Source organism: Polypterus senegalus, chromosome 3 (genome assembly GCF_016835505.1).
Source record: "Polypterus senegalus isolate Bchr_013 chromosome 3, ASM1683550v1, whole genome shotgun sequence".
Classification (NCBI taxonomy): domain Eukaryota; kingdom Metazoa; phylum Chordata; class Cladistia; order Polypteriformes; family Polypteridae; genus Polypterus; species Polypterus senegalus.
In genome coordinates this window covers 213,123,109-213,144,600 of record NC_053156.1, presented here as the reverse complement: position 1 = coordinate 213,144,600, position 21,492 = coordinate 213,123,109, and the positions used below count along the sequence as shown (strand labels likewise).

Below are 21,492 nucleotides of genomic sequence, written 5' to 3'. Positions count from 1 at the left end.
ACAATAGGCATGGATCAGAAGCCAGACCTGTATAGGGCCAGTCCATTGTAGTTAATCAATATTATGAATATTCAGAAATAAATTTAAGACAACCTGTGCAATTAGTTTAAATCTTTTTTCAGACCGAAAACCCCATTTCTATTATAATGCAGTAGTTATGTTGTGCTGTTACTGTAAGACTTCGGCTTTAGCAAGTATAGTTATTTTCTGTAAACTTTACTACTAATAATATGTTTACATGTATATAGCATGTTAGTTCACCACAGTCTAGAATTAATTTTGTAAGCTAGTGTATACTCAGCACAACTTTCATTTGTTATATCGGTTTAATTGTCAAGAGGGGTCTGAAAATGTATATGAAGTTTAATTTTGTCTGGTTACTACTGATAGTCATTTGTGGTAAACTTGCTAAAAACTATGAAACTAACCCTGAGTTGTTTGAATTTCCCTACCCTACTATTTCCAAGAAACCGACCTTTCATATATGTATTTTACCAAAAGGAAATGAGAACACAAAGAAAAGCATATTTAAAAGCAATGCAGCAACAGCACCAGGCTCCTAATCAGAATGGAGCACTTAAATCATCCTTATCTCTGAAGAAGGTTTACTCTTCTAGACAAGGAAAATAAAGCAAAAAAAAACTTCATCCTTCCAGTCATCCATCTCTCCAGTCAGCAGAATACTGTTTAAAATGCCAATATCCGTCTCTGATCTCTATAGCATGACCGAAAGCCCCACAACAAGTTTGTAGTGCAAATTTCCAAAAATCCCTCTGACTCCTTGGTGTTAATGTCCCGGTGCTCTTGTCTCTCTCTTCAGTGACTGTGGATTTGGGTTTAGCATTGGAAAGGGGAAACCAGTGTGGTAGCCATTATTTCCATCCACAAATACACACTGAAAGTAACGCATTGTGCCTGTAATGAGAAAAAAAAAAAAAAGTTTAGCTTATATATTGGCATATAATAGTAATGACATGTATTTCTGCTTCAGACATGAATTTCAAAAACATTGTCTTTTTGAACAGTTTATGATACATATAGACTTAAGCAACAAAATGAAACTAGTTAAGGTATTTGTTAAAAAATCATTTTCATTATATACAGTATGATGTGTGTTTCTATTTATTTTTTTAAATACAGGTTACAGTAATCTTGGCTTACATCAAGATACAAATAAGAATATAAAAGCCCCAATGTTTTTTCACATTCATTTTTAATTCATTTTCATCTATCAATTTCCATTTTATACTTTCAAATGAATAAAACTTTTTGTTAAATCCACAGCAGCTGATGCTATCGGACACATCATCAGTGATGTTCCTGGAATCATTAGGTGTTCTGAGTCTTTCAACATCATACTCCCTCATCCAGGTGACAGAGATGGAACTGAGTAATCAGCAGCTTGTTGTCTAGTTTGTACGCTAGCTACTTAGACCCTGACTCTATTCTCCCATGAGGCCATCCATCGACAGGCTCTCTTCGTCACTTCATTGGTCTTGTGGATGGCTCTCCTCCTTCCACTGCCTACTATACCAAGAAAACTGAGGGCCTTGTTTACAGAGCAAACTGCAAAACCCCTGTAACCAACTTCCACAGGAAGGCGCCTGGTTCTCCATCCTGCTTGCTGGCATCTTCTGACCAGTCCCGCATATTTGATGAGCTTCATCTCAGAGGCCTCTTCTAGACGTTCTCCCCATGGGACTGTCATTTCCAACATCGCCACTTGTTTGATAGACACAGACATGTATGGTCGCATGACAGTGAAAGCAGTGTGACTGGGGAACGTTAGCTGTCATTTGAGGTATACCTACTGACAATACCTTGCTGAGGCGTAGATGCTTAAGGATGATTTTCCTGTGTTGTTTTTTTTTTTTGGTTGCTCTAACAAAAGCAACTAGTGAGGAACAATACTGCACAATTCTGATTTTGTCACCATTTTCAATCATCTTGTGCTTTTGTATGCATGGGTTCCCAAAAGTAACCTACAACACTTGATCACATGCAGACACAGTTAAGCAGCACAATCAGTTGCTGGCTGTTTAGCTGAGCAGTAGAAATTAATACATGTGATTTCCAGCATCCCAAGTAGGAATTCCCAATTGTGCCATTTCAGGGAGTATAGTTGCTGAGAGAGAGGCTTTGGTTGGGTGACACTTTTACAGATTCCTCAGCCAAACAGCACATCTCTGCTGAGGAATCAATAGTCATTTAGTGATGGTTTGTCATGTAATCATTATGCATTTTTGAACTCCATGAAGGTAGGTACCATGAGGTACTGTATCATTACAAAAAAGTTGTTGTTGGGTGTTTAAGCACAAGGTCAACTTATCATACAGAACCGTGGTATATTTTAGGTAAATTAATTTGCTTTATGACTTCACTGTCATTTTATTAAGATTGAAATGTCTATCGTAAAAATATAAAACATGATTTATTTTGCTGATATTTCCATCAATAGACATTTTCAGTGCACATTCTGACTTAACATACAAAATCGGGTTACGAACATCGGCAGAAACAGATTTCATTTGAAACCTGAGGGCCATCGTTATAAAGAGATCAGAACACAGAGTACAGTTCAGTATAACAATCATCACAGTCATGCAGATATTGTGCTTAAAAAACATCAAACTGAACACTCAACTGCTTTCCCTACCCAATGTATATTAAGACAACAGAGATGGTTTAGCTGAGGTCAAGCATGCTTACTTTAAAAAAAGCATTCTTTTTTTCTTGTCAAATTTAAAAAAATCTTAAATCATTGCTTGAAAAGAGAAATACATTTTTGCCCAATCTGAGGTGCTATAAAGATATCATTTTTAAGAGTAAAGAGATATGATTTAGGATTATTCAAGTTAAGCAAAATGAGCCTCTGTGCCAACAGTGTAGTGTAGGAAATTACCATACCGCAATAGATTTTTCATTATATAACATTATCCTATCTGGTGTTAATTTGATTATTGGTGTTAGAGAATTGGGAATGATGTTAGATCATAGACCATCAGATAGATTTTTAATAATTTTAACACAAAAAGAACACACCCAAAACGCATGACCTATCAAGGTCAAGTGATAACATCACTTGTTGACAGTTTATAACTAATGTCAGGCTTGGGTCACACAGTTGCACAGATTCATTCAGGGTTTTCAAGAAACATAAACTTTGATCGTAAAGAGCATAATAAAGCATAAAGAATAAAGCAGAGGATGTCTGGGGAGAAGAAAGACAAGGCAATAAGACAAAAGGACAGCTGCTGTACAGGCTTTTAAATGTTCGAGATGCAGATCACGTGGCACAGTAACAGCAGCAATCCAGCAGCTAATCAGAGGAGGTAAAAAACTATTTGTTTCCCATTGTATCACCATTTAAGAGGGGGTTTCGGAGGAGCGACCGCATCTTCTAGGGGTGCGTTCAGCCCCACTCTTCACACTAAATATTTTACAGTTGGGCATTTTTAGTTCAAGTATGGCATGCTCTTGCACAGATTTTAAGGATGGATGAATTCCTTTTCTTATCTAATAATAAACTTCTTAAATTTGTTGGTAAAACATAGAAATCCTATCTGTATGTTCAGCACAACAATCCTGCATTCCTTGAGAGACAGATATAAAGATGAGGAAAATGTGTCATGTTGCTTTTAAATAATAATGTGTTGCTAATAGATAGGCATCCTACCTAATAACTTCCACAGAACAAATACTGTATAAATAAAGAAAATGAAATTATGAAGAAAAGTCATGGGAGGCTTTTACCCAAAAATGTCTAGGGTTCTCTGAAGTCAAGGAAACAGTATGGACTCCTTTCAGCACAGTGTAGTACCTCCTAACGCAGACTTATATACTTTACAGAAAATCACCGTCTCTTGATTACTGTGCTTTGTTCCCCCACATCTAAGCAGCATGGAGCTCAATTTATATAGAAACTCATTATGAAGACTGTGTATTTTGCAAACCTTCCACAAAAATTTCCTGGCTTATTTACGCTAGAATACTTGGTGTTATATTTTATTAAATACAGTGTATGAATTACTTGTGTTTTTTAAGGGTCAGGTGTGTTATCCTACTCTGTCATTTCGAAGGAGAGTTTGTATGCTAAGTCCTTCTTATTTACTTCCAGAGGGACCCTTTTACAGGCTGCTGAAAGGACAATCAATAGGGGATGATGACCACAGCCAAACAGACTTGAAGCATTTCTTGTTTCCTTCTTTATCTTTATCACACTTTTGTCACTATCCTACCTACTGACATGAGGGCTTTTTTAGTATGCCTTTTATCAATAAGCCCCGGCTCAGTCTAGCAACAAATGTTAACATAAAGAATTCTTGTTATTTATTGTGCACACTTTGTAGTGAAATGGTGAATAAAACTGAGTATCTATTATTTAGTAGTGAACATCTGACAAAATGCATGTTTTGTCAAAAGGTTTGAGTTTGTTTTAGAATGTTCAAATATGCCAAACATCAACGATTCAAACACCCAGGCATCACAAAGTGCAGGTGAATCGTGTAGTCTCTCCACAGGACCCAACTGAAGGTTATGAGGTATGAAACTAAATTTAAAAGTTGTAAGAAAATGTGGATGGTTATGTTTTATTAATGTCACCGGGAGTCGGCAGTTATTGTGCAGATGAGCCCCTGAAACAATTGCTTCTGGAACAGAAAAAGCGAATAATCAATATTCAAATCAATCTTTTTGCACTGCAAATCCCATATAGTCGTGAAAAAAACAACATGTGTGTGTTTGGCATGGTAGCATGTCATTTTTTAAGTAAATTTTGAAACTAATGATTACAGGCAACTTAGTAATCATCATATCATTAGTGATCACAGGTTGGAGTATTGTTTCCTTTTTTTCCAATATTGTAGAATCTTCTGTTTCAAGAATCCATTCAGGCTACAGTTAGATCCATAAATATTTGGACAGAGACAACTTTTTTCTAATTTTGGTTCTGTACATTACCATAATGAATTTTAAATTAAACATCTCAGATGCAGTTAAAGTGCAGACTTTCAGCTTTAATTCAGTGGGTTGAACAAAAAGATTGCATAAAAATGTGAGGCAAGTAAAGCATTTTTTAACACAATCCATTTATTTCAGGGGCTCAAAAATAATTGGACAAATGAAATAATTGGAAATAAAATGTTCATTTCTAATACTTGGTTGAAAACCCTTTGCTGGCAATGACAGCCTGAAGTCTTGAACTCATGGACATCACCAGATGCTGGGTTTCCTCCTTTTTAATGTCTGCCAGGCCTTTACTGCAGCGGCTTTCAGTTGCTGTTTGTTTGTGGGCCTTTCTGTCTGAAGTTTAGTCTTCAACAAGTGAAATGCATGCTCAGTTGGGTTAAGATCAGGTGACTGACTTGGCCATTCAAGAATTTTCCACTTCTTTGCTTTAATAAACTCCTACAGCTTTGGCTGTATGTCTTGGGTCATTGTCCATCTGTATCATGAAATGCCGCCCAATCAATTTGACTGCATTTAGCTGGATTTGAGCAGACAGTATGTCTCTGAACACCTCAGAATTCATTCGGCTGCTTCTGTCCTGTGTCACATCATCAATAAACACTAGTGTACCAGTGCCACTGGCAGCCATGCATGCCCCAGCCATCACAATGCCTCCACCGTGTTTTACAGATGATGTGGTATGCTTTGGATAATGAGCTGTTCCACACCTTCTCCATACTTTTTTCTTGCCATCTGGTAGAGGTTGATCTTGGATTCATCTGTCCAAAGAATGTTTTTCCAGAACTGTGCTGGCTTTTTTAGATGTTCTTTAGTATATTAAAGTCCAATCTTGCCTTTCTATTCTTGAGGCTTATGATTGGCTTGCACCTTGCAGTGCACCCTCTGTATTTACTTTCCTGCAGTCTTCTCTTTATGGTAGACTTGGATATCGATACGCCTGCCCCTTGGAGAGTGTTATTCACTTGGTTGGCTGTTGTGAAGAGGTTTCTCTTCACCATGGAAATGATTCTGCGATCATCCACCACTGTTGTCTTCCGTGGACACCCAGGTCTTTTTGTGTTGCTGAGTTCACCAGTGCTTGCTTTCTTTCTGAAGATGTACTAAACTGTAGATTTTGCCACTCGTAATATTGTAGCAATTCCTCGGATGGGTTTTTTCTGTTTTCGCAGCTTAAGGATGGCTTCTTTCACCTGCATGGAGAGCTCCTTTGACTGCATGTTGGCTGTTCACAGCAACATCTTCCACATGCAAGCACCACACCACACCTCAACTCCAGGCCTTTTATCTGCTTAATTTATAATGACATAACGACGGACTTGCCCACACCTGCCCATGAAATAGCCTTTGAGTCAATTGTCCAATTACTTTTGAGCCACTGAAATGAAGGGATTGTGTTAAAAAAAATGCTTTAGTTGCTTCACATTTTTATGCAATCGTTTTGTTCACCCCACTGAATTAAAGTCTGAAAGTCTGCACTTCAACTGCATCTGAGTTGTTTCATTTAAAATTCATTGTGGTAATGTACAGAACCAAAATTAGAAAAAAGTTGTCTCTGTCCAAATATTTATGGACCTAACTGTATATGCCTAATTCATGTACCTTTTAGAAGGAAGAATCAGAATGTTGATTGGCAGTGTGAAAGAACATTTGTGGGAGGAGGAGAAAGTAGGCAGAAGCAGGAAGAAATGGATGGAAGTTTATTAGACCCAGATGAGAATGGATTCAAACAGTCAGTGTCATGCAGAGTAGACAAATATTGCACTGGACTCCAGAGATGGTTTTTGTATGGCAGTGGGTCTGAAAATGCAGTTTTTTACATTCTTCACCAAAGAACACTGAAAATATATTTAGTGTTCAGCAAGGTGGGGCAGATAGCAGTGTTGCTACTTTTCATTACTTGAACTAAATGAACACGTACAGACCTTTAATTTATCGAGTATATATCACACCATACCATTTTCCAAACCTGTTAATTCTGAGCAGGGGCATGGAGGGCCGGAGCTTATCCCAGCAAAGCATAATGTGCAAGGCAGGAGCAATCCTTTAGACAAGGGAGCCACTCCATCACAAGGGAGCACACTCACACTCACACTCACACACACACACATAAGGGCCAATTTAGCATCATCAATCCACAGGACCTACATGTCTTTGGACTGTGGGAAAAAAAACCCAGGCAGATACAGGAAGAACATGCAAACTCCACACAGGATGGACCCAAGACACAATACCTGGTCTTATTACTGCAGGGCAATAGCGTTACCACTGTGCCACCATGCCATCCATACAGTATATACCATTATCCTTTATTCAATACCATCATGAAGCACTTTAAAATATACAAATATAGGACAGCAGTTTATTTACTGAATGTTTTTTACATTTAGTGTACCAGATAGGTTTAATGATTTATAGCCATGTCAAACAGTAAGTACACCCCATGAAATGTTTTTCATTCTTAAGACATGTGGATATATCAAGATTTGACCTTCATTACATAGTATGTATAGACAAAGGTGATATAATAAACATTGTGCCACATTTACATTTGGTAGTCCATTGTATAATTTAAGTAAACATAAATGCAAACTTCACATGTGGAAAGATTAAGTACACCCATACACCTATCACTACCTCAAATGCCTAAAATTAAAATTGGATGCAGAAGATCACAACATCAATACATGTTCTTGGAGGAACCTGCCTTGTTTAAACTTTAGTTTGCTTTGTTGTTGAAATGTTTCCATTCTTAGATCAAAAGAGCTCTCTGAGGCTATTCAAAATTAGCTTACAGATCTCTATGAGTCTGGGAAGGGATTTAAAAAGGTCTCCAGACAATTGGAAATCAGCCATTCCAGTGTCTGGTAGATCATTAACAAGATTTCACATAACTGCCAACTTGTCCATGCCAGGCCACCCCAGCAAGTTCAGCCTAAGAGCAGAACACAAGATGCTAAAAGAAGGCTCTATAAAAACCCACAATTTCACTATGGGACCTACAGGTAGTTCTTGCCATTGTTGACGTCAAAGAACAGAAGTCTACAATTAGAAAGAACTTGCACAGATCTAGATCTACATGGGAGGTGTACTAGGAGGAAAACTTTGCTGTCCAGAAAGAAGATCAGGAGTAGACTAAAGTTTGCCCATGAACACTTAGACAAAAACTAGGACTTCTGGAACACTGTGCTCTGGACAAATAAGGCAAAGATACAGTTTTTTCACCACAGTATCAGAAGATATGTATGGCAAAAACCAAAGAGAACATTTGATCAGAAGAACCTGATACCAACTGTAATTATGGTCATGAAACTATTATGGTTTGTGGATGCAGAGCATGGGTAGCTCACCATCATAGAATTCTCTATAATTTCTTCATAATATCAGAGGTTGTTTGAGTTTAATGTGAGAGACCATCTGTCAGAATGTTGAAGATCTACTGAAAGTGGACCTTTCAACATGAAGATGACCCTAAATATAAAAGTAAATCCATCATGTAATGGCTAAAAAGTGATGCTGTAGGAGGATTTGAAACTGGCTATGCACACAAGAGACCGCTTAAATATTACACAGCTGAAAGCATTCTACATGGAGTAGTTGGAAAAAAATTCTCCAAGTTGATGTCATAGACTGGGTGCTAGTTATAAGGTATACCTACTTTAGGTTGTTTCTGGAAAATGCAGCAATACCAACTATTAGAGCCAAGGGTGTGCTTACTTTTTTCAAAGATGAAAATGGCATGTTTTTATTTTCATTGAATAAATTATTGCAAAATCAAATTTTCACTTATTTAAATTACATCACCTTTATCTATTAATACTGTTTAAATTAAATCAAAATCAAATCTTGATATGCCTGCATATGTTATGAAAGATAAACATTTCATGGGGTGTACTTACTTTTTCCCATGACTTTAAGTGCTGCACAGTGATTTAGGAGTAGGGATTGAATCAGCATCCTGGTGCTTTAGAATTCAATCTCTTTACTACTAGCCTACACTGCTGATTTACTGTAACTTCTAGCTGGGTTGTCTTGCACGTGGAGGTTGTATATTTTACCTGTGTTCATGTGAGTTTCCTCCTATATACTGTCAGGTTAAATGTCATCTATAAATAGGCTACATGAGTAAGTAATCACAACAAATACCAGACATCTGCCCTAGGCAGGCTACGCTACGTTAAATCAGTCAGGATACCTTCAAGCTTCCTGAGACCCTGTGCTGAAAAAAGCAACTAAATGATCTTGCAGCAAATATTTCTGATGCTGAAAAGAATTGTCATCTTTTTTTATAACTCTGTGAGGCAGAAATTGCCAAAACTCATTTCTACTTGTGCCTGAGATCTGTGTTCAACAACTTGATAACCTAAGTATATCTGTCACTTAGAAAGGATGAGCTGTACTACAATAAAATGTCAGAATGTGATTGTGTGCATGTACATTTTGTTTATCTAAGGAAGCCATCAATTTGGAAAGAAGTAACAGTAAAAATAATTACAATTTTTCCATGAGATGTATGCTGTTTAGACAGAATAGCTGTGATACTTTGACATTTCTAATGATGAGTTAGTATTAGGGCGGCAGAGTGGCTCGTGGGTAGTGGGTTCGCTTCCCTGGTCCTCCCTGTATGGAGTTTGCATGTTCTCCCCGTGTCTGCGTGGGTTTCCTCCAGTTTCCTCTCACATTCCAAAGACATGCAGGTTAGGTGCATTGGCGATCCTAAATTGTCCCTGGTGTGTGCGTGCGCTCTGTGGTGGGCTGGTGCCCTGCCCGGGGTTTGTTTCCTTTGTTGGCTGTGATTGGCTCCAACAGACCCCTGTGACTCTGTAGTTAGGATATAGAGGGTTGGATAATAGATGGAGTTAGTATTATTTGTTTACATTAAAACTGCAAAAGAGATATTATATGATCATGTGTAAGAATATGGGAAGTCTAATGGTGTCTGAATATTAAATATTTTTAAATTGCCTTCTGATGGACTGCTAGCCCTATAAAGGGTTAATTCCTTCCTTATGCAACATTTCTGTGATGTAAAAAGCAGGTGTAGGTAATGAATGAATTTCATTAATCACAATGGAGTATTGGGGCAGCACATTGGTATAGAGGTCAGCAGTGCACTCTCATCTTAATCACAGTCTGTGGACTTTGCACAATCTCTCTATGTCTGTGTAGTTTGCTCTTTGTTTCTTCTCCCACATGCATTTGATAAACTAGTTACTTTAAACCGTGGTGCTAAGAAGAGTATGGGTGTGTGCCTGATAAGATCCCTATCAAAGTAGTTAACTGCCTTCACTCAGTGCTTTTGGGACTGCCACCAGTGACCATAGATGTGGTTTCATGTGTGTTGGGTAAAGTGTGGTGGGTAAAGTCCTACTGATGTTACAAATAATTATTTAGCACCTTTCATGGTGAAGTTTTCTCAAGCAGTTTTGCACAAATAGCCATCCAACTTGCATTTTGTGATAATAAATGAATAGGTACATGCACAGAATCTGTTGTGAGAGTCCTGGGGGGCAGGGGTTGAGAAGAAGATGTGAGGAATGAGTCTTTTGTAATCCAAATAGACATGACTTTGTCGGAATTTTCATTGTGGCTTGGGTTTATAGTGATTTCATGCAACTTTGCACTCCATGAGTGGCAGAGTGTTGGGATATTGGTGAACAAAGGCTGAGTAAAACATATTAAAGTGCCACTTTAAAGGTTTGCCAACACAAAAATGGCTTGCATTTGGGATGAGGTATTTTCATCATTATTAAACCCTGATAAGATTCACTTTCATGTGTGGGTTTTTTTAATACATATGCAAATGGTTTGCTTAGTATTTTGTATTATGCAGTTTTGCAAAACTGTAATTTTAGTAACCCAAAATTTAAACGTATACTTAACTTGCATGTTATGGTTTTGCAGCTGTTCATATAAATTTATCTCTTTGTCTAAAAACAATAAAAACAGATTTGTCTAATCATCTTACTTGAAGATAGATATATAGTGTGGCGGACGGCGACTACCACCTGGAGCACTTCCTGGTGGGCTATAAAAGAAGCTTGCAGCCAATAATCAAGGCGCCAGAGTCAGATATTTCTTTTGTATTGTGTTGGTGTTTTGGCACTGTGCTGTGGCTGGGGGACACGGGGAAGTTGTGCCCTTCAGATGAAGAAAAATAAATTTGTGTTTTATTTTATGTGTGCCTCTGTGTCCATCTGTGTCGGGTTGGGAGCCAATAGAGCACTTTTGTTACACTGGCCTTCTGTGAGACAGGAACCTGTGTAAATTTGTGTGACGACCTAGTACAGCAGCACAAGCATGCACACCGGAAAAAAAAAAAAGAGGAAAAGCTCCGAGTAACAATGCACTCGATGGGGAGGGCTCACAGGCCGCAGCCCGGACCAGGACCACAGGATCCGCAAGGATGGAGGTAACGGACCCAGGGATGATCGGCCCTGGGAGAATTATTCTGTTTTTGCGTATGCCTACCTCCTAGGTGCCGAGGGGCTGGATCCCATTTTGTGGTCGTGAGACGCCTGTCTGTGGCGTGACGGCACAGTGTGCTCCGATGGGAGCGACGCTGACCTGGGGCCTCTGTTCAACCCTGGACATCGGTCAGGGCGATGAGAGCCCAGATGACCTCCCCGGCGCAGGGTTTCCTGAGGAGGAGCAGGAATTCCTTCTTGTGGCAGGTAAGGGGGTGGAGGGTGTGTGTTGGCTCCCCGCTGATAAAAGAATACAGACAGTGATGACGAACCTCCATCCCGATTCCAGAGAACACCCGAGGGTGAAGAAGGAGCAGGGCCTCAACGGTTCGCGGTTGGCAGGGCTGGACAACGTAAGTATAGGTCCATCGCCGGCCGAAGAAACTAACATCCTGTCGGCTGTACGGGACCTGGAGGATGTCCTCCAATCCATACAGACCTTATTCCAGGTCTTGGGGCTACTGCAGGAGATGCTGGAGAAGAAGGTCAGTGCGATGTTAGGAGCCATTCTGGGTTGGCTGAAGTGTTGTGACGCTGGATTCCCCAGCCTGTGTGATGCTGTGGTACAGGTAAGTGATGCCTGTGCCATACAAAACAAGGGAGGGCCAAGCAAAGGGACAGCGGTATTGATTGGTTCCACTAGCCGAGTAGCCACACCTCCGACACAAGACACCGCCGTGATGACTGATTGTACGGCAGGGGCAGGACTGACTGAGGTGTTTCCCAGCACCCGGCTGAGAAGTGTTGACTGCCAAACGGTCTCAGCCCGCACGCCGGCATCAGTCTCACATGCGTTCAAAGGGGCGCAGACGGCAAGTGGTCCCTCTTCTTCCCATAAGGGGACCCAGACCGTCAGTGCTCCCCAGAACAAGAGAAAGACCTGGAAAAGAAAGATGGGGACTCCAAACTGTGTGCAGCATAAGCCCTTCCACCCAGAAACAGTGGTGGGCTGGGCTGCAAAGGGGCAGAGACACCATGCACCCTCAGCTGGACGGACATCTGGGCCACGGCTGGAGATCTTGTCCATGGAGGACACCTGGAGGATGCTGGCATCAGGGCAACACCTCCCGGTTTGTGTTTTTCTTTTCAGGATGGAGCCGTGGACCAAAGGATGCCAACTCCCCATCCTGGAGGAGACTAGCCCTCGCAGTATGAGCCACTGTGCCCTACAGTGCTAAGCTGGTGGAGGGACACTGTGGCAAATGTTCCTTTGGCAATGGATCCAGGGGAGCAGCCATGGGATACACATTATGTCCCCCAGGTTCATTTGGTGGCAGCCCCCCTGGGTTGCATTGGGGCCACAATTTTGTTATACTGGAGCACATCCCTGTTGGGCTCCGTTACCACCACCAGGGGGAGCTGCAAGGCTTCCTTAGCCGGTATGGGCTATAAAAGAAGCCTGCAGCCACTAATCAAGGCACCAGAGTCGGGTGGAGGAGGAGGACGAAGCTGTCTGGGAGGAGTGGAGGACATTTCTTTTGTATTGGTTGGTGTTTTGGGACTGTGCTGTGGCTGGAGGACATGGGGAAGATGTGCCCTCCAGCTGAAGAAAAATAAATTTGTGTTTTATTTTACGTGTGCCTCTGTGTCCATCTGTGTCAGGTCGGGCACCAAGAGAGTGCGTTTGCTACAATAGATTGATAGAAAGAACCATCAGAAACATTGACCATCATATCCATATTTTTTGTTTTACTTTGCTTTTACTTTTGTGTTCATCTCTTTCTTATATAAATGCTGTATTTCATCCTAAAATGTTGTATCATGTACAGTGTTTTTTTTCCAAATTAAAATTATCCAAAACATTCAGGGACAAGAACTACCAGACTAGCTAGCTATATAGGAGTTTTTCCACCGGGTTTTTAAACAAGGTCTCAGGAACTGAGAGCATCACTGAACATAAGGTATGAAAACTGACACCAGCTATGATGATTTTTGTTTTCTATTAAATAGGCTGAAGCTATGTGTTTTAATCCATTCTTATTTAATATGATGTGACTGTTTGGTTCGGCTACATCAGCCTTAACACCATGTGAACCCAGAACTGTCAACAACATAACTGGGATGAGCCGTGCAAATGAGGAGACAGACACAGAGTTAAGAGTAAGTGAAGAAAGCACTCAGGTGCTTTTATTCCGTCTAAAAAGGGTTCAGATCTCCAAAGTGCAGTGTTTCAAATAAATAAAGTCAATAAACACTCCCTAAAACATGTGCTTAACATGGGGATAAAATTAACCATAAATAAATCCCATAAAATCCAAATGTAAAACTATGAAGACATTAGGTTCTTTTCCTTGAGTTTCCTATCTCACCTAGCACACCCTTGCCAAGTCTTGTAGCCTGTGGGGACAATGACAGCTGCGATCACATCTCATCATTTTATATGAAATTAGAGCATGTGGCATAAACAAATTACATCTGCAATAAATTGCTGATTGTCTACAGGAAAGCAAGAGTTCCCTTTTTTCTTGTGAGAAATGTTATAATGGACTTTCTTCCCTATATTTCAGCTGTTAGAAGTATTTTAATACTTCAACAAATGGACAGTCAACAACAACAACATTTATTTATATAGCACATTTTCATACAAACAGTAGCTCAATGTGCTTTACATAATAAAGAATAGAAAAATAAAACACACAATAAGAAAACAAAATAAGTCAACATTAATTAACATAGAATAAGAGTAAGGTCCAATGGCCAGGGGAGACAGAAAAAACAAAAAAACACTCCATACGGCTGGAGAAAAAAATAAAGAGTCAATGAGAATTATATCTGCTTAGTTCACTGGAATTATTTTAAGAATTCCTATGACATGTTTAGTATTGTCATAGGAATGTTTGGTGTTAAATTAATGCTAATCTCTTGGTGAATCTTTCTGAGCTATTTTCTGAGGGGTATGTATCTGTCATTTTACCTCTACAAAATCTTTCTATAATTATGCATATGAAAAAAGCTTTCCCCAAATAAAACTGTGGATTTTATTACTTTTGATGTGTCAGCCTCTTCGTCCCATTGTTCGTATTTCTTGGCAGCGAATGGAACCGGTATTAACTCATGAAGATTCTGTCATCTTCATTTTGCATTGTTCCATTGGATGAAGTTTGGATGTGCTTTTATCTCTGACTAACTTTAGCTTTTAAGGGTATATAAGGGTATGTTTCAAGTGTAAAAAGAGAAGATTAGTATCTCTGACACAGTGTGCATTTCTTGCATTCCATATTTTGCCGTTTATTTAAAATTTATTCAACATTTGTTACTGTGTATCTTTTGAGTTTGCTATTAATAAATTGTCAATTATTATACTGATTATCTGCCTGCTGCCATTGTAATTGATGCTGAAAAGGTGTATCCCCTTTTACTGTGGACAAACACTGGACTTCAACCTCTGAGATTCACAGTGTAAATATACTTATTTGGTGAGCATTTGTCAACAGTTACTCTTTGAATTAAATGTAAGACATGTTAAGTTAAGCCATCTAGCCTCTGAGGTTTTTATTCAGAAAAACACACCAAAGAACAGCATTTAGCCTCAAAAGTTGCATATTTAATGTTATTTATTTAACACAAGCTAAGATAGAAAGTGAGATCATGAGTTTTTATTGAAGAGAATATGGTAGTTAAACAGCCTTAACCTCTAAAGTTACGAAGCAACTTCAGCTTTTTCTATTGCTTTCTAGAGGTATGTGAACCAAAGCTTTGCAAACAACAGAAAGTCAGGCTAATTCAGTTATTACAGTGATTTATATCATAAAGATAAAATTTGTCTCATAGACCAAACTCAATAAATATTAGTCAGATTAGTAGTCCATGCACCTATACTGTTGTTGGTTAGGAGACGTAGTGGAACTGTATAAGTTGAAACTTAACATCTGACAAAGATCATGGCCAGGTAAAAATGCATACATTATATTCAAAACTGTGGCATCCCTAGTATTACGTCTTTAGCAGACCACATTGAAGAAAAGTACACTGGTTGTAACAGGAGGTTGTAACATACATTAAACCTCGAGACTCCTCAGAAAAGAGCTCTGTATGTTTCTGTACAACTTATATGTGCCATCCACACTAGCCACTCTATTATTCTGATTGACCTCCAAGTATTTATAAGTTTACACCACCTCCTCTCAAATTATGGTGATCTCAGGAGAACGCTAACATGCTGGAAAGTTCACCATCATCTCCTTTATCTTTAGTTCAAATCCAGATAGTTCTCCCTACACCACATAACACAGTCCTCCTTCATCTTTCTGCAGCATGCTGATTGTCCCAAATACAACCTGCATTGGAATCTCCCAAACTTCTGTGGATGGCATAAATTGAAGTTTTACTTAAAATCCATGTTTTGGAAAAAGGGAGACATGACATTTAATAGAGTATTGCTTACCACCATTTATTACCCACTTTCTGGGGCCACTTTCTGCTGTTAGCATGATATTCCATGATCTAAGACACGGTGTGGGTATCTACTTGCATCACTATAATCCAACCAGAGAAGCTCAAGAGTGTTAAAAGCACAAGAGAAATAAAAAAACAGGCAAACAATCCTAACATTAGGCATTATCCAGGTAATAGTATAGTCTGTGGGGCATATCTACACCCGTTTGTGTGTGGTGGGCAAATTTAAAGGGACTAGTTATGTATAACCAGAAACTGTTGTTGTTTCAGGACCAGTCTTTCAAAGATCTTTATGATGTAAGAACTGCTCTGTAGTCCTTAATTATACTGGACACCCATTTTTAGGCAATGGATCTATGAAGAGTATTGTTCACACTCGTGGCACCCTATGCAGGTTCAGATGAAGGGTGAATAGATAAGTTGCTGAAGGACTCCACAGTGTTGTCTGGCACATTCCCTTAAATTACGTCAGACTTCTGATTTACAAATCATTTCATGTTGTAATCTGATTTATGAGGATTCCTCATCATCAGCAATTGATATTTGAAAAGTCAAACAAATGTCTACAAGGATAATTAGTTTGTTAAATTGATACATTGTTTTGAAATCAATGTCCTTAGAATTTATTAATGCAACTTCTTTAATCTTTTTGGTAATGCTGTATTTAATCTGAAGTTCATACAATAAATAAAGAATACTTGTTTGCAGGTTACCTTAATATTCAATAATTAACATTTTAAGAGTCTGGATAAAAAAGCACATAAACCCCACATGTGCTCATTAGAGTTTTATGTAAATATATTATTATATATTATGTATTATTATATTATAAACACATATTATAGAGGAGCAAACAGCACCAGACAAATAAAGGAACTGTAAATTTACAATTTCATTATATGTTTGGCTTACAGTCTTTTTGATACAAAAACAAAAGCATCCCCCTCATAATGAAAGGAAAATGGATACATTAGGGAAATTCTTTCATTTAACTGGTGGCGGTGTAACAATTAGGAGGAGAAAAGAGCTATAATTGCTACTTGGTCTTTATCTAATAAGGAGATCTTGCTGGATCATTGAGCACTGAGCATAAAATCGTTTGACAAATGGGTCTCTTGTCTTGAACATCTCATCTTAGCTTTCGTCCTAAAATATTAAGGGCCTTTCTCCATAATACCTGACATAACCATATTTTATTACAAATTATAGTAATTGCGAACAAATACAATATGTGGCCAAAAGTTTGTAGACATCTGACCATCATACCTATATAAGCTTGTTGGACTTCCCATTCTAAAACCATGGGCATTAATATGGGGTTGCCCCCCACCCCCAATTTTGTGGATATAAAAGCCTTCACTCTTTTGGGGGATTCTGGAGTGTGTCTATGGGAATTTCTGCCTATTTGGCCAAAAGAGCATGTATGACATCAAGGTACTGATGTTGGACAAGAAGACCTGATTCACAATCAGTTTTCCAGCTCACCCAAAAGATGTTTAGAAGGGTATATTGTGATGGACAGCTGGCAGCTTATCCTGGCCGACACATCCAGGCCGCTAGATGGAGTCCTCCTTGCAGCATAGAGGTGCCCCGGATTCCCGCAGGGCATAATGGAAGATGGTGTTTGAATTCACAACCCTGCTGGGGACCATGGGTGCCACCATGTGACGCTGCAGGGAGACACTGAGATTTGTATTTTCCCTATAGCCCAGAAGTACTCCCAAGTCACAGGGAAGGAGGAACAAAAGTACCTCCGGGCTGGAGAAAAATAAGAGTCTTCATCTGCCCTGGAAATGCTATGGAATCACATGGATGGAAGGACAGAAGCACTTCCGGGTCAAAGACTATTTAAAGGATTATGGGAAACCCAGAAAGCAGAGCCGGAGTTGGGTGGTAGCAGGCCTGCCGCCAGGCATATTTGGGCTCCAGACAACTGGGTACGTGTGGGCCCCTCTGCCTTCCACCGGGTCCCCACATGCCAAAAGCTTCAAATACGTATACAAAATGATTGAAATGTAGTTTATACGACAGCAACAATGCTGCATTTATGAATACCATACTTGATGAATTAAGTCTTCTCGCACATCAAAGTTTGACTGCGAGAAGGAAAGCCAGTGCTAACAGAAGCTTGTAACGGAATTGAAACAATACATTAATGAGATAGGCCTATGTATTATCTAATGTGTAACGGTACAATTATACCAATGCAATGAATAGGAGTAACATCTGAACATTTTAATATATACTAACGGTTAGGGTTTTCTACATGGTGTACAATCAGTATGGTAACTTGCTGTATCAGACTTCAAAGTTTTAAAAAAATCCGGGTGATCCAGAATCTTTAGTGATACACACAAAACCAACGCACACTTGTCACTGCTTTAAAAGCAACAATAAACACCCAAGCGAATAAATGATCAAACTACGGAGACGGACTGCTGCTACACCATACACGTCAATATCCACGATAGTGCACAACAATATCGCTGTTGTCTGAGACAGAACAGCACCTGTGTGTGTGAAACGGAAGTATTTAATTACAGCGGTGAAGTCAATCCATTATCCACGTACCTTGTACAACAAACATACTACTCAACGTCAAGCTCAAGGACGTCGGCGTCTGCTCTCCTTTGTCTTTGAGAAGCATGCTGCTGCTGGCCCACTTTGACAAGCGTGCTTCACACGACACAAGCACGATATCTACTTGCGTGGAGTGTTCGGCTATTAAAACACTCACTTGTATTGTTGTAAGATAAATGATTTAACTTCTCTATTATATGTAACTTGAATAATTGTCTGAATATATATCTACGCGCACAACATCAGCAGAAAAAAAATCAAGCATGAAGGGTCCCCCTTCCGTTAGGGCCCCGGACCAGAGTCCCGTTTGTCCCCACCTGGCGGCGGGCCTGGTGGTAGTGTGACGGGGCTGCTGGGAGTGGAGGATTGCTTTATTGTATTATTATTGTTTATTGATTGGTTTATGGTGGTGATTGCAGTGCAGCGTGGCGCAATTGAAAAAAGAAAAGAAATTTAAAATATTTCTGGTACTTTTACCTGGTGTCCTGAACATTTTGTCTGCGGGGTTTGAGGGGCGACAGAGCCCTCTAGTGTCACAATATGCAGACCACTGAAGTTCTTCACTATCTTTGTTGAACTGGGTTGCTGGAACAGAAAGCAACCTTGCCGAAACTGTAGCCACAAAACTAAAAGTGTACAATTGTCTAAAATGTCTTTGTTTGCTGTATTATTAACAGTGACCTTCACTGGAAACAAAGGGCCTAGTCCAGACCCTTAAAAACAACCTCAGACTATTATCCTTCTTCCACCAAACTTTGTATTAGCTAAGTATTTCAGAAGGTAGTGTCAGACTGCCAGATAGCGAAGCGTAATTCATCACTCAACCATCCATGGACAGAGTGCTTTAAACACCTCCAGCTGATGCATGGCATTGCACATTGTGATCTTAGGCTTATGTGCAGCTTTCTGGCCATGGAAATCCATTTCATGAAGCTCCTGATGCAATTATTGTGCTGATGATGCTTCCAGGGGCAGTTTGGAACTCTGTTGTGAGTGATACAAGAGGGGATAGGCATTTTTTATGTGCTATGCACTTCAGCACTGAGTTGCCCTTTTCAGTGACTTTGTGTGGTCTGCCACTTTGTGGTCAAGCTGTTACTGCTCCTAGGCACTTCCACTTCACCTTAATACCACTTACTGGTGACTGGGGCAGATCTAGAAGAGCAGAAATTACACATACAGACTTGTGGCAAAGTTAGCCTTCTATGACAGTACCATGTTTAGTCACTGAACTTTTCTGTACGACTACCAATGTTTGTCAATAAAAATTGCACATACTGTATTTTTGATTTGATGCATCTAATAATAATGGGTGTGGCTGAAACAACAAAACTCAATCATTTGGAGAAGAGTCCACATACTTTTGGCCATATAGTGTAGGCAGAAGAAGGTCATACAAAGGCAAAGTCTAAGTCCAAATAAAACAAAACACACATAAAAACCCCGATATCATCTTTGCATGTCTACAAATAGATTTGTCATATCTGCATGCTGGGGTATGTGACTTTTTCCAAAAAAAATGGCTGGTCAAAGAAATGTCAACCAAATCCAAGCCACATTTCTTTACATGTATTTGAAGTTCATTTCATAGTTCAATACACTATTCTATGTTGGTAAGCAATATACTTTTGTATTTGTATGAGGTAACATCACTGTTAATGTGCATTTTGGGATTTGCAAAAATCAGTCATGTCTTGAAGTGGAAGGAAATATTCAACTGGTTTTCTCCACAACCTCAAATTGACCATTGCATCTAGAAGTCAGATGGGGTTGGTCTCATTATCAACCGATCAAGTATATTTCCATATACATACACTAGCTGATGCAATAAAGTTAACATTTAAAATACTTTATGTAATTTATAATTTTACATGTTCATCACGTGATGGTGTAAATTAAAAGTGAAGTTATTCTACCCATTTTGAAACAATTGTATATATACAGTCATATGAAAAAGTTTGGGACCCCTCTTAATTCTTTGGATTTTTGTTTATCATTGGCTGAGCTTTCAAAGTAGCAACTTCCTTTTAATATATGACATGCCATATGGAAGCAGTAGCATTTCAGTTTATTAAGTTTAAGTTTATTTGAGTAACAGAAAATATGCGATATGCAATATGCATCATAACAGAATTAGACAGGTGCATAAATTTGGGCACCCCAACAGAGATGTTACATCAATACTTAGTTGAGCCTCCTTTTGCAAATATAACAGCCTCTAGATGCCTCCTATAGCCTTTGATGAGTGTCTGGATTCTGGATGGAGGTATTTTTGACCATTCTTCCATACAAAATCTCTCCAGTTCAGTTAAATTGGATGGCTGCCGAGCATGGACAGCCTGCTACAAATCATCCCATAGATTTTCTAAGATATTCAAGTCAGGGGACTCTGATGGCCATTCCAGAACATTGTACTTGTCCCAATGCATGAATGCCTTTGTAGATTTCGAATTGTGTTTTGGGTCATTGTCTTGTTGGAATATCCAACCCCTGCGTAATTTCAACTGTGTGACTGATGCTTGAACATTATGCTGAAGAATTTGTTGATATTGGGTTGAATTCATCCGACCCTCGACTTTAACAAGGGCCCAATCCCTGAACTAGCCACACAGCCGCACAGCTTGATGGAACCGCCACCAAATTTGACAATGTCTTGGAATGTGGTGTTCTTCTTCTGCCATGCAAAGCACTTTTTGTTATGACCAAATAACTCAATTTTTTGTCTCATCAGTCCAAAGCACTTTGTTCCAAAATTAATCTGGCTTGTCTAAATAAGCATTTGCATACAATAAGCAACTCTGTTTGTGGTGTGAGTGCAGAAAGGGCTTCTTTCTCATCACCCTGCCATACAGGTGTTCCTTGTGCAAATTGCGCTCAATTGTAGAATGGTGTACAGATACACCATCTACAGCAAAATGTTTTTGCAGGTCTTTGGAGGTGATCTGTGGGTTGTCTGTAACCATTCTCACAATCCTGCACAAATGCCACTCCTGTATTTTTTTTGGCCTGCCAGACCTGGGTTTAACAGCAAGTGTGCCTGTGGCCTTCCATTTCCCAATTACATTCCTTACAGTTGAAACTGACA

The 21,492-nt window shown here is 39.4% G+C and overlaps 1 protein-coding gene across 1 annotated transcript in view; it reads right to left on the bottom strand.

Annotated features, from left to right (window-relative positions):
• Window positions 1–629: 629 nt before the first annotated feature.
• Window positions 630–21,492, bottom strand: part of LOC120526647 (triadin-like) — a 200,871-nt gene continuing 180,008 nt past the window's right edge. Inside the window, exon 17 of the mRNA XM_039749804.1 lies at window positions 630–915. Coding sequence (XP_039605738.1) covers window positions 788–915 — 128 coding nt within the window. The 3' untranslated portion in view covers window positions 630–787. The remainder of the gene's footprint in view (window positions 916–21,492) is intronic.